Genomic DNA, 13,837 nt, shown 5'->3' with positions numbered 1-13,837 from the left:
CCGTGGTGTTATGGAAGAATTGCTTTCCGTGCACCTTACCGTTTCCGTGGCCCGTGTTTTTCAGCATGTTGGGGTGTCATTACTTCAGTTACTTTCCGTGATCCATACGCTCCCATCATATTCTTGCCATTCCAAGTTTTCATGATAGCGTGCTCGTCCGTGGTTCGTGCTTTTCAGAATGGCTAGCTGCCTTCATTAATTTAGTCCTTTTTCAACGTCCGTGGCCTTCTGTGCTTCGTGTTCTTCCCTCTACCCCATCGTGTACATAGTGTGCGCCGGTGTTCCTCTGTGTTTCGTGTTCTTGTTTATCCACTTGCCTCCGCGCTAATTCAATCGCAAACGCTGTTTTTATTTTGTTTGATGTATGCTACATATCGTGGTGAAAAGTGCGCACAATGTCTTAAGGTCGTACACTACGCGCGCGAATACAAAGGAATACGATCCTTTTTTATCGGCGGCGGAGTGGTGTACATGGTTATGTGGGGTGGGATGGTGGGAAGCCACTATATTCACATTTCAAAAGTGTTCGAATATTTAATATTAGTAATAAATTGTGCATCTTTATCTAACGCAAATATAATACCGGTACTTTGGTTTGAATTGATTAGTATTAGTAATAACATGCGTTTTTTTCTTGCGCAACTAATTAATTTTTGTTAGACTGCTATAAACGTCTGCAAGAAAAATATGGAATTCTCAAAACATAGTATTACTCAAACGTTTTGTAAGTTTTATTATTTAAAAGTACTACGAAGCCTAAAATATTATTCTATATCCAATAAGTACTAAAGTTTCGATTGAGGCCGGAATATAAGTCACCAGGGCCTACAAAAAATTTCAACAGCTCCTACGACGATATTGTATGTGTGTGCACGTCGGCGCCTCCTATTAATGCTAATTAACGCGTGCACAGGCAGCGCCCTTCGCGTGGCCTTGCATACCGCAGCTGAAAATGAAAGCAAAATGAAATTTGAGTGGTGCATTTTAAGTACGATGTGATGACCACATACAGTGTGTACACCACATAATTCAATTTTAGCCAATCGACGCCGCCTTCGCTGCGCTCGGCAGCCAGTAGAACGCCCGCATTAGCGTTACATTTTAGAACCCTACCCTCGGACGGACTGACGGACTGACGCAGAGCAGACTCCACTAGGGGGGTAAGACTAGCCGTTCGCCGCCGCTACGCGGCGGAGTGGCATGGTTTGTTGGAGATGCGGTGGCCGCAGATATAAATGCTTCTTGGTGTCGCGTACTTTGTTAGCGTCGTTCACCCCAGTAGATCTTGGCTTCGTGTACTTAACTATTTACCATTCCGTAGTCTCATGCGGACCCGTATAATATCGTTGTTTGGTACGCTTCCGTTACCCCGTACTACAGGTTGGATGTCATGTTCGACAGTGGCCGGCGCTCTTCCGTGATCTTTCTGGCTTCGTGGCCACCTGCCCACCGGTGACCCACGCTGCTTATTGGTTATACGACCTCTCTTTTGAATTCATACTTGTTAGTACGGCATCTTTCGTGGCCGTTGGCCTCCCATCGCTGGTACTCTGGCCGAAGAGTGCTATTCCGTGGTTTGGTGCATTCACGCAGTCGTATTATTCCATCACCCGTGTATCGTGCTCTCCTGGTGAGGTTCCATCGACCGCGGTATCACGCTATCGTGCAATCGCGGTGTGGTAATGCTGTCTATGGTATTGTGCTCGCGTAGTGCACCTGCGTTGCCCGTGCTATTGTGTTTTGCAATGGCATCGTACTCCACAATGTGGAATCGTGGTCCCCCTCGTTTATTTCGTGGCTGGTCCACCGTCCGTGCAATCGTGCTCTCATGTACTACTGTCCTTCGTGGCTCGGTAAGCTCAGGTTCTACACTGGTATGGTGTTCCGTGGCTTAATGGTCTTCGGTCTAGGGTGCTATTCCGTGGTTTGGTGCCTCCATGCAGTCGTGTGGTTCCGTCGCCCGTGCATCGCGCTCTCCTGGTGAGGTTCCATCGACCGCGTTACCATGTTATCGTGCAATCGCGGTATGGCAATGATGTCTACGGTATTGTGCTCGCGTAGTGCATCTGCTTTGCCCGCGTATCGTGTTCTACAATGGTATCGTGCTCCGCGGTGTGCAACCGTGGTATTCCGAATCGTTTCCCTGTGACTTCGTGGCTGGTACGTCGTCCGTGCAATCATGTTGTAATGCACTATTGTCCCTCGATGCTAGGTGACCTCAGGCTCTACACTGGTACCCGGCTCCGTGGTTCGGTGATTTCGCGTATCTGCGTGTTCTCCCACGGTTTAGTGGTTAATCCAACGTCTATGCTGTCGTTTATGGCGTGGTGTTGACGTTGGTCGGTCGTCCAAGCTATCGTTAGCTACCGTAGTATCGTGTGCCGTGGGTCGGTGGGCTGTCCTGGTATCGTACTCCAATGTTCAGTGATTTCCCGCTTATGCTCTCCCGTGAATTTGTGTTTGGCCGCCGACCGTGCTTCGGGGTAACCTGTGGTGGGAGAACTCCTTTCCGTGCACTCGCACAGCTGCGTGGTCTACCGTGACTGTGAACGTGCTCTCTCTTGGTCCGTGCTTTTTCAGCGTGTTGGCGTTTCATAGTTTCAGCTCTCACCCGCTGTCATCTGATCGTGCGGCTCCGTGTTTTTCAGGCTCTTCCCTGGTTCGTGCTTCGTATGAAATTTCGTGGCCTATTCTTTTATCGTCCGTGACTTTCCGTATTTCAAGCTGTTCCTTCTATCGCGTTATGTACATGATCTGACTCGGTGTTCCTCCGTGTTTCGTGTTCTTGTTTAATCACGTGCCTCTACGCTAATTCAATCACAAACACTGCTCCCACTGCACTGCATGTATGTTACGTATCGTGTTCGAGAGGGCGCACATGCTCTTAGGGGTGCAAAATACGCGCTAATACAAAGAAAACGTTCTTTTTTTTAGTCGCAGAGAAGTGTACATGGTTATGTGCGGTGTATTCATATTTTAAATATTTGATATTAATAATAAATTGTGCATCTTTATCTAACGCAAATATGATACAATACTTTAAGGTAATTAGTATTAGATATTAAGTGCATTTAATTTGATAAGCGCTACTAACTCAATTTTGTGTAGTACTACTACAAACGTCTGCAAGCAATAATATGAGGCTTTAGAATAGTACTAAGCAAAATTATCTTAGAAAATTAAATTATTAAAAAAAAATGCTACAAAGCTAAAACAAATCATATTATAACCAATAAGTACTAAAGGCTTCATTTAAGCCGAAATATAAGTCACCAAGGCCTACAATTTTTTTAAACAGCTCCTACGACGATATACCACGTGTGTGCGCATTGGCGCCTTCTACCAATGCTAACTAACGCGCGCACAGGCAGCGCCCTTTGCGTGAGGTGGCGCTCCAGCGTTAAAAATGGGGGCAAAATGAAATTTGAGCTGTGCATTTTAAGTACGATGTGTAGACCACATATAATATGTACACCACATATTGCAATTTTAGCGAATCGAGGCCGCCTTCGCTGCGCTCGGCAGCCAGTAGAACGCCCGCATTTGCGTTACATTAATTAACCCTAGCCGCGGACGGACTGACAGACAACACACTCCACTAGAGAGGTAAGACTAGCCGTTCGCCGCCGCTACGCGGCGGAGTGGCATGGTTTGTTGGAGATGAGGTGGCCGCAACCTTAGTGCTTTTTGGTGTCGCGTGTTTTGAGAGCGTGGTTCACCCCGTAGATCTTGGCATCGTGTATTTAAGCGCTTGCCTTCCGTAGTCTCATTCGGCCCCGTATAATATCGTGGTTTGGAACGTTTCCGTTACCCCGTACTACAGGTTGGGTGTTGTTTTCTTCAATGGTCCATGCTCTTTCGTGCTCTTCCCGGCTTCGAGGTTCCTGCTCACCCATGGCCCACGCTGCTCAGCGGTTCTGTCCTCTCTCTTGTGGGTTCATGCTCTTTAGTACGGTCTTTTCGTTAAAGCTAACTGTTTTCCGCTCTCAAACGTTTACGTGGGTTGCACTGGCTTCGTGGTAGATACTATTTCGTTACCATTGGCCTTCCATCGCCGGTGCTCTAACCAAAGGGTGCTATTCCGTGCTTTGGTGCCTCCATGCAGTCGTGTGGTTCCGTCGCCCGTGCATCGTGATCTCCTGATGAAGTGTCATCGACCGCGGAATCACGCTATCGTGCAATCACGGTGTGGTAATGCTGTCTATGGTATGGTGCTCGCGTAGTGCATCTGCGTTGCCCGTGTTATCGTGCTCTACATGGGCTTCGTGCTCCACGGTGTGCAATCGTGGTCACCCCAAGCACCCCCGTGATTTTCGTGGCTGGTCTGCCGTCCGTGCAATCGAGTTTTAATGTGCTACTGTCCTCCGTGGCTCGGGGGGCTGAGCTTCTACGCTGGTATCGTGCTCCGTGGCTCAAAGATCTCCCGTCTATAGCTCCTGTGGCTGTGCTCCCCTATGGCTTAGTGGCACAGTCCATGCTATCGTGTTAGCTTGCGATGTTGCGGTTGGTCTGTCGTCCGTGAGATCGTTAGCTACCGTAGTGTCGTGCTGTCGGACTCGGTGAGCTCCGATTCTACCCTAATATCGGGCTCCAATGCTCGGATGATCTTCCGTTTATGGTACATCGCGTTTTCACGTTTGGTCGGTCGACTGTGCTCCGTGTTGTACCGTGGTGCTATGGGAGAATTACTGTCCGTGCACTCTTACCGCTACGTGCTCTACAGTGGCTTCGAAGTTGCGTGCTCTTCCGTAGCCGTGCATTTCAGCATGCTGGGGTGTCTATGTATTTAGTTCCCTTCCGTGGCCCGTACGCTCCCGTCATATTCTCGTTCTTCTGTTCTTTCCATGGCTGCGTGCACTTCCATCTTTCACGCTACGGAAAACACTTCGTGGTTTGCATCGGCTAAATCTTCTATCATCGTCCATGACGTTCCGTGCTTCGTGTTGCTCTTCTATCCCATCGTTTTTCGTGTTCTTGCTGAGTCGCGTGCCTCCGCGCAAACTTGATCACAAACGCTGTTCCGATTCGACACAATATCTTAAGGTCGTGTGCAAATACAGAGGAAGATGATACTTTTCCCGGGGGCAGTGTGGGGTGCAGGGGGGTGTCGGGTGGGAAGTCATAATAGTCATATTTTAAAGTTTTCACATCCTAAAGTATCAATTATTAATAGTAGTAGTAGAGGTGTGATTTATTATAAACGTTAACATAATAATTATGTAGACTACTACTACAAATAACTGCAAGCAAAAATATGAAATGTCTTAAGAATAGTACTACGCAAAACAGTACTGTAAGTTAAATTATTACAAACCTACTACGAAGCAAATCAAATCATATTTAAACCAATAAGTACTAATGTTTTGATTGAGGCCGAAGTATGAGTCACCGAAGCCTACAAATTTTATCAACAGCACCTACGACGATAGAGAACGTGTGTGCTCATCGGCGCCTTTTAATTCAGCTAACTAACGCGTACACAGGCAGCGCCCTTCGCGTGGCCTTGCATACCGCAGCTGAAAATAAAAGCAAAATATAATTTGAGCGGTACATTTTAAATACGATGTGTTGACCACATACAGTGTGTACACCACATATTGCAATTTTAGTGAATCGAGGCCGCCTTCGCTGCGCTCGGCAGCCAGTAGAACGCGCGTATTAGCGTGAGGATTATTAACCCTAGCCCGTTACGGACGGACTGACGGACGGACAGACACCAGACTCCACTAGAGGGGTAAGATGACCACAGAATGAATTGACTTTGGAATTCGTAAGTCCCAGTCACCGACGATTAAATGAATGTCTCTGATTGGTTATTATTCTAAAAATGCCACTGACAGCTCCATTGGCAAAATCACCAAGAAGAACACAGAGGTCAACGGAGCAATTCATGTAAGCGTGATCTACCCGGTGCTGTGTATGTACTTACTGACTATCTAAGCTCCCTTGCATGCTCTACAGATTCAGTCAGCGACTAAGGCGTGGCCAGCAGGCCAGCAATAAGTAATGGTAATCTTACACTACTTGGACATGAACTTCAGATAGATCTATCGTGCCTACGAAATTGGTATCACTAACAGCTCCGTATGCGTTTCCACTGATGCAGCGTGCCGAGCACTCGACGCTTCACTGTCGCAGTCACAGGCAGCCTTAGACCTTTTGCGTGCCTTATAGGGAAGGGTACGTGTGGGGTTATCAGCTTCGCGAATCAGCCTCAACACCGTGGTAAGCTTTATCTGGGTACTACGGCGCTTACGCTTGCTTGGCTTCAATTTTAACGTGTTGAATCCCATGTTAAACAGTTCAATGGAGTGGGCTTGGTCACGGATAGTTGGCATCGGTGCATCTACCTCTGCCTCAATGCCGTTAATAATATGCCTCATGAATATTGACCATTCTGAAAGCGTTGCCTTTTTCTTTGGTGTATCCAGATCAGCAGATGAAATAGTTCGATAGGGTGGATACTCACGCCGGTCATCACCAAACCACCATAGTTGCCATGCACCCAGCGGATCGATGCTCGGAAATTCAAAGGTTTTCGGCAATTTGTGAAACTTCCCGCCCCAGGAATAACAGACGCGCGTTGGTTTTGGTGCTACCTGGGCAGAATCGCCTGGCTATGAACGTTGGAGCCCTACATCTTGTAATAGCGCTCTGATTTCGTCTCGAAGAAGGTCCCGGGTAATATTTCCAGCGGCCACGCCTTTCCGTTCTAGGACTTCTTCCATCCGCTGCTCTAGCATACCGGGAAGCGCGTCGATCGATTTTTGCTGAATTTCCAACTTCATGTACAGATTAATATGCGGTGGTATTCCCGTTGCTTCCATCCATTGTGACTCGCCACTTTCTAGTTGAAATCTCAAGTCGTGGAGAATAGTCTGATTCGTGAAAATAGCCGACGAGAAGAGAGGGTGGTTGATAGGGAGATTATCCAGCAAAAACTCCGAGTGATGTACTGTGATGCAAGACACAACTCCAGAATCCCAACCAAATTCTTCTCGTTAGCGAGCCGTGGGAACATAACAGCTACGCTTGACCTGATAACTGCGTCGGAATTGCTGACAAAATGTGGTGGCAAGACTGCAAATTTGGAGTCATGTACAGGTAGTCCTGCCACCACACGCCCTAAAAACTGGTCACCAGCCGCCTCGTAACGAAAGTATCTATCTTGTACTCCACCAAGGGACCAGCCGCACCTTAAGCACACACTTACAATAGACGGCTAACTTGTACTTCCTCCGCAAGCATATGTGGCTACTCCTTTCCTCACCGAGTGGGTTCCGTAGCATTTAGTAGCACACTGTTTCTCTAGAAAGGCTGCTTAACGCCTTACCGAATCTAACCTTTGGGTCAGATCCTGGAAACAAAGCTCCAGGCTCTAATCGTGGATTACAGGCCAAATAAACTCCTAGTGCTGTCACCCAACACGTCGATGGGCTAATCGGGTTTGCGTAAAGATGACGAGGATCACGCGGCCCGGAACCTTCTTGATTCGTTTTTGTCTTGTAAAATATAGCTCCGATACTGTCATCTTTTGCCACTAAGTGGAGGGTCTGTAGCGTTTGGACAGACACAGATCGGCACATTAAATTCCATTGTGAAGTCAAAAAGAGATGAGAGAATCCACTATCATTGCGCTTGAGTGTAGCCTTACACAGTGACTTGTATAACGAATACGTCAGCGGCTGCTTGCCTGAAATTTTAGGCGAGCTATTCTGGTTCAATTCAGCCTCCATTCTCTTGATGCCTGAGAAAAGCTGCTTCATGTCATCTCAGTATTCAACAGGAACTGGAATGCGCTTCAAGCGGTAAAGGTCCTTTATCGCACTCCGATATCCGCTTAGCGTTGCCGACTGAGCTCGGACTCGCTTGTACGACAAAAACTTTTCAAAAACCGCTGGTGTGAACTGGGCAAGGTCAAGATCACCGCTTGTGTCAAAATACCGATCTGTTCCAGTCAACTTTGGCTAGCTCTTGTCGAATCCATTTCTTTATCCCGTTAATATTACCCGCGTACTTCTTTCTCGTGTCTCGCGAAATACAAGCGTCGCGAATAGCCTTGATATCAGCCTCCAATGATGTAGTATCTGGCAATCTTTCGTCGCTCATGTTGCGTTTTCGATGTCGAGTACGATTAGATTCGGCTCGGTATTTTGACCAATGAAAACTGCACGTACTCGTAGGCATCCGACGCTTACGGATTCACGGACAGACCCGATCCTTCATTCTCTCCATAGAAGACTGCTGGGCATGGAATACAAGGATTCCTGAAAATATAAGCCAATCTGCTTACGTTTTGACCAGAAGTGCCACATAAAGCTTACGTAAGCTAGAGAATGTGGGATTCTAATATCGAAGAATATAGAGGTTGTCAGCTTTTGTAAAAAACCGATAGCACTTCCCAACTTTGAAGTAGTAGTACTACTGTAGTACTACAGTATTGGTATTTCTAATTTAAAGACCGAAGTTTTAAAATATCTACTCGCAAATTGGTTAACATACTTAATCAAACTGTCGTAAAAATAGTAAAATCCGGATTATTAATACATGTAATTTTCTAAAACTCACGGTTCAGCTGGTGCATGCGGTTCGGGCTCTGACCATACATCTGCACAGATTACTGAACCGCGGTCCCAAACCGCAAGGTGATCAAGCGAAAATGCTGTGCGAGCTTTTTCTGTGGCTTTCGAGCGCTTGGCTATCGCAGCTTCCATTCGGCCTTTGAGCAGCCCAGATCAGCAGCATCTTACTCCCGTCTCGCCCGGCAGCCATGGTACGTTTCTCGCTGTGCCTAACGAGGTGAATACAGCGATGTGGCACACACTTAAGCATGACAAAGGGGATAACAGGAGGTGACCGACGGAATCTGTTCACCAGCTGCGACCTCCTGGTGGAAACCAGCGCGATCTTTTGCGCATATGGACGTACGCAATGCGAACAGGATTCTCCTTCCTCCCCCTGTCCCCTTTGTCATCTTTAAGACGTTGCTTTCGTGTATCCTGTAGCGTTGCACAGGTAATTAACTGTTGATTGGCATTGCGCACACACAGTCCAGCAAGAACTTTTTCGCCGCCCTCGACTCGGATGACGAGGACACGCCTCGTGTGAACAAGAAGGTCACGCCGCCGCCGTCGGCCCCTGTGGCTCTGAACAAGCCCGCCGCTGGTAACAAGAAGTCTGGCAACAAGAAGGCCCCCGCCGGCGACAAGAAGGAGTCGCGCGGGCCACGTGAGGGCGGCCGTGCCCCGCGTGAGCGTGGCGAGCGTGGCGACCGTGGCCGTGGTAACCGTGGCCCTCGTCGCGAGTTTGAGCGTCGCAGCGGCACGGGCCGTGGCAAGGAGGCCAGCAAGCAGGGTGGTGGTGCCCGCAACTGGGGCAACAAGGCCGACCCTAACGAGCAGCTGGCTGAAGCCGCCGTTCAGGAGGGCGCCAAGCCCGCCTCGGACGAGGATGCCACTGAGGATGCCGCCGAGGAGGAGGAAGAAGAGGAGGTTCAGCTCACCCTCGACGAATACCTTGCCAAGCAAAAGTCGTCTCGCTCGGGAGAGCTCTTCGCGGACGTGGAGGTGCGCCAGGTGACCAACGAGTTCGCCACCGCTGCTCAGATCACCAAGGAGGGTAAGACCCCTGACTTTATGGACTCGCAGTACGAGAAGGTGTACAGCAAGAAGACGTCGGGCCGCAAGAAACAGGTTATCACCGACGTGGGCTTCCGCACCGAGAAGCCGGAGCGCTTCTCGCGTGACTTGGAATCGTCGCGCGGTGGACGTGGCAACCGTGGTGGCCGTGGTGCTCGTGGCAACGACCGCACTGGTGGCCGTGGCGCCCGTGGCGCTAACGTCCCGAACGTGACGGACATGAGTGCTTTCCCCAGCCTCGGCTAAGGGATTGCGCTGCGACCAACCGGAATCGCGCGCCCTTGAGCGCCAGCGACATGATGAGTGAGATCTTCCAAAAGAGGGCTTCTCGAGGACTGGTTTGGCTATCTCTTTTTCTCCTTTTTCCTCCCACGAAAGATCCACCGGATAGGGCCTCTGCGCGGCTGGTGTCTGCCTGACTGTGTGTATCTCCCTCCTGCAAGCAGCCAGCCGTCGTGCGGAAAGTTAGAGAAATTTTTGTTAGCGTGAACTCGGTCTTCTCTTTGGTATTTCTATTATTCAATGCAGCAGGCTGGGCTTTATGCGAACGAAAATATCGATGTTGTCATCCACGCGAGTTGCGTTGTTTCCCAGTATCTGATCAAGTGGAACTTAACAAGTATCAACACACAACATGTTACGGTGTCCTGCACTACGACACTCCTGTCGTGCATTACTCAAACTTTTCGTAGAGTGCAGTAGCAGCCCTAGGACGGCGCGGTGAGCCGCCCGATAAAGAGATGCTTACCACTGGTAATTAGTTTTCCTCGTTTGAACACTCCAACCTCAAATGGAGGCCTTTCTTCAGGGATCCCATCGTCACCGTCGTTATCTTCCCCGCCTTCTTCATCATGTTCCCGACAGAATATACCCCGGCCGGATGGGAAACCATGAATCCACGTACCGATATAATTCCTACCGTCGGGTGAAAGCCACGATCCATAGCCTTCAACTTCGCCCTTATGCCATTCGCCTTCGTATATTTCTCCAGAGGCGAAGGTGAGAGTACCGACACCGTGTCGCTCACCAGCTTTATACTCGCCAGTGTAAACACCGCCCCATTGGAATCGATGTACGCCCTGACCGATCAGCTCGCCCTTTTCCCACGTACCGTGCAGTGAGCCTCCTGCCGTCGTAAACACACCTTTGCCATGCATCATACCTTGACGCCACGTGCCTTCGTGCGAGTCTCCACACACCCACGTGTACTTGCCAAACCCTTCGCGTTCACCCTTGACAAAATAACCCTCGTATTTGTCGCCAGTGGCGAACACCTTGGTACCCCATCCGCTCACCTGATTATGCCTCCATCCACCGTCAATTATGTCCCCGGTAGAGAAGATCTTCTTGCCTTTGCCGTGCATCACTCCCTTTTTCCATTCACCTGGACTCACAGCAAAGTGGGCATATTTCAGCTTCTGGGAAGGACAGATGCATCGACAAATGCCTTCTCACCGTCATAGCTGTCACCATTCTTCCAAACGAACGTGCCGTTACCATGCATCTGTTACGTAATAAAAATATTCACTCTCAAGGTAACGTGATCCTCGCATTCTATTATGCCCAGTACCTTGCCAACTCGCCAATTGCCAATATATTTGTCACCGTTGGCCCACAAATATGTCCCCGTTCCATGGCGGTGGTTCTTTCGGTACATGCCTTCGTGACAGTCGCCGGTGCCGGCAAAAGTCTGCATACCAAATCTGTCGTCCACCAACACCCACAGCCAGCAATACCATTAATAACCCCTTTGTAACAATGGTATTTTCAATCGAAATTGAGCTTCATGCTCCCACCCTTCAAAATCTCCGTGAGCCCATCCGCCCTCGAAAATGTGACCAGATCGCAGTATGTGCACACCTGTGCCATGCCGCTTTTCATCTTCATCCACGCCACCTTCGTATCGACTACCGTCCGCGTATTGGATCACGACGGCTCCTCGTGGCTTCTTCCAACGGATCGACAATATTTCCGGTTGGTTGCGATCTTCCGGACCAGGCGAGCCATCTGACTCCAACTGCGGCGTTGACTCTGACTTTTGCTTCTTCAGATGCTCGGCGGCTGTCGGATCGGGTCGGTGTGTGGCGCGTACACCCCGACGCCGCCCGCGGTTGCCCATGTTTCAGTGGCGATCAAAGCAGAAGTGGTAATTGAGCTCCATCAGCAAAGCAACGATTGGTGATTGGCCAAAACCGAGACCAGCACTCATAGCTTTAATACCCGTAAAAAACGTTGCTATCGGTTTGCTACTGGACGTTTGCCATGGCGATTGTTCGCATCAATTCAAGAACGACACTACCGGTAGGTTATCAGGGTTCGCCAAAACCCAGCTTTTCGGATTTGAGTGGGTGGGTAATGATTTTTTTGTGGGTGGGTGGGATAAAAAAACTGGGTATTATCTGTTGGATGACGTCATTTATACAATTATAAAAAAACTGTGTTACCTCAGAGAAATATGGAGCGGTTACAGATGCTTTAGGGCGGTTAAAGAAAATATAGATGCATATAACCGAGTTTTGGGGCGGGCCAAGGGAGAAATGTGCTCTAATGACAACTGGTGGCGGTTGGGGTAGCTCGTTTCAGCTGGTTAGCCGAAAGCGGGTATTGTAGCAAATGACCCGCTTAAGGTGCCGGCGCACTGAAGATGCATGGGCGAAGACGCGGCCGCATCGAGTGCAGGTAAAGCCAGTCATGGTACTTGCGTATTGCGTCAGCTCTATCGTTCTTTCTTTATTTTTATAAACCCAGAAAACCCAGCCTAAAAAAAGAGTGGGTGGGTGGGTCGTTCAATATACCCAAAACCCAAAAATTCCAAAACCCATTTTGCGAACGCTGTAGGTTATGCTCGCCGAGATCCGTAGTTTCCTGGCGCTAGTATGGTGGCACATTTGCCACTTTTTAGCCTACAACCTGCATGTCCGCGGTCTTAAGCCAGCAAGCCAGTTCTTCCACAAGGTGGTGATCATTGGAGATGACTTCGCAGCAGGCATCGGAGATTACATCACCTTGGGCAGCGCAGGCGGCGGCATCGCTGAATATCTCAAGAAGATCGTTGCGTACGATGATAAGGCAAGTGGGGCATTAGACATGGCGTCGCATGACGAGCATTGCGCCTGTACATGTAAGTTTCAACTTCGACTGAACAAGATACCTTTTGTCTTTACCGCAGGTTCGCCATAACTGGGCCGTCGTCAACGCGGGAGTGCCTAGATCCACAACGGCCGACTGGCTCATGTCCTCACCCAAGAAGGTGCGTTTTGTTGCCTTTGATTCATTGCTGTCAAAGATGGCCTTCAGATTTGCATATGGGAGTTGACAAAACTGTGCTGCATGAGTTAGTACTTCAAGAACGTGTTTACCTCGAGAGCCACGAGCGACGCGTCTATCGTGATCATCATCCTTGGATCCGTGGAGATCAGGTAGTTAGCAGGACGGGAGTTTGACGAAGTGTTCTTTGCTTGCAAGCCATCTAACCTCAATGCTGTTAGAAACTCGGGTACTGCTGAGCATGAGATGAAGCGCAACCTCATGAAAATTTGTGATACCCTACGGAAGAAGGGCAAGCAAGTCTGTCTGGCCACAGTCGCGAGTCCAGATCCAACTGCCTCTGAAGCAGACAGCGAGAGCATGACACTCAACACAGCCCTCGAGCAGTTTTGCAAGAGGTAAGTAGAGTTTGAGTGCTGTACGGGGCTGCTCAACTAACTCAAGGCAACGTGTATGTTGTTGCTGAACAGTACGTCGACGGAAGAGGCACCTGTTATTCTGGGACCACGCCTCGACACGTACGCGTTCCGCCGTGAGAGCGCACTCTCGTACGACAAGTACCACTTCAACTCGCACGTAAGTCTCGCGATCACCGCAGCTTTGTAGTCCTTCCAAGCTGTCCGCTACAAAAGTGAGATCTGGCTCACCACTCGATATGTGTATCGTGGATTGCCTCTCTGCGTTTTGTAGTCGTACGGACAGCTAGCTCGCAACACGGCGGATTTCTTGATCCCCATGATGACGGCCGTGGAATGGACCACCTGGAAAGAGCAGCTCGGTCACGTCACGTACGACAAGGCCTTATACGACTAGGAGTTCCGTCAAGCTTGCCATTTTTCTGTGATTCTCTGTACGTCAAACCAAACTGCCAGCCTTCTGCGAAGTCGCTGGCTGGCTGCTCGGTTGCGCTTCCGTCCACCATCCAGATAAGA

The 13,837-nt window shown here is 49.3% G+C and overlaps 4 protein-coding genes across 4 annotated transcripts; 3 read left to right on the top strand and 1 right to left on the bottom strand.

The window, feature by feature from the left end:
- Positions 1-8,702: 8,702 nt before the first annotated feature.
- Positions 8,703-10,561, top strand: PITG_03333 (uncharacterized protein; the record flags this gene model as incomplete). The annotated part of the gene is made up of 2 exons (XM_002906360.1): positions 8,703-8,773; positions 9,051-10,561. The coding sequence occupies 2 exons, from the start codon at positions 8,771-8,773 to the stop codon at positions 9,882-9,884; spliced, it is 837 nt and encodes a 278-aa protein (XP_002906406.1).
- PITG_03332 (phosphatidylinositol-4-phosphate 5-kinase, putative) lies at positions 10,346-11,757 on the bottom strand (the record flags this gene model as incomplete). The annotated part of the gene is made up of 5 exons (XM_002906359.1): positions 10,346-11,022; positions 11,094-11,142; positions 11,209-11,341; positions 11,435-11,624; positions 11,733-11,757. 5 exons carry the CDS (start codon positions 11,755-11,757, stop codon positions 10,346-10,348), a joined length of 1,074 nt encoding a protein of 357 aa, XP_002906405.1.
- A 722-nt stretch (positions 11,758-12,479) lies between these two features.
- PITG_03331 (uncharacterized protein) lies at positions 12,480-13,061 on the top strand (the record flags this gene model as incomplete). Its single annotated transcript, XM_002906358.1, has 3 exons — positions 12,480-12,689; positions 12,808-12,888; positions 12,978-13,061. 3 exons carry the CDS (start codon positions 12,480-12,482, stop codon positions 13,059-13,061), a joined length of 375 nt encoding a protein of 124 aa, XP_002906404.1.
- A 90-nt stretch (positions 13,062-13,151) lies between these two features.
- On the top strand, positions 13,152-13,718 carry PITG_03330 (uncharacterized protein; the record flags this gene model as incomplete). The annotated part of the gene is made up of 3 exons (XM_002906357.1): positions 13,152-13,303; positions 13,376-13,481; positions 13,596-13,718. The coding sequence occupies 3 exons, from the start codon at positions 13,152-13,154 to the stop codon at positions 13,716-13,718; spliced, it is 381 nt and encodes a 126-aa protein (XP_002906403.1).
- Positions 13,719-13,837: the final 119 nt, after the last annotated feature.

Source organism: Phytophthora infestans, genomic scaffold (assembly GCF_000142945.1).
Source record: "Phytophthora infestans T30-4 supercont1.4 genomic scaffold, whole genome shotgun sequence".
NCBI classification, from domain to species: domain Eukaryota; phylum Oomycota; class Peronosporomycetes; order Peronosporales; family Peronosporaceae; genus Phytophthora; species Phytophthora infestans.
Note: the sequence above shows the minus strand (reverse complement) of the source record. Positions and strands in the feature narration are given on the sequence as shown.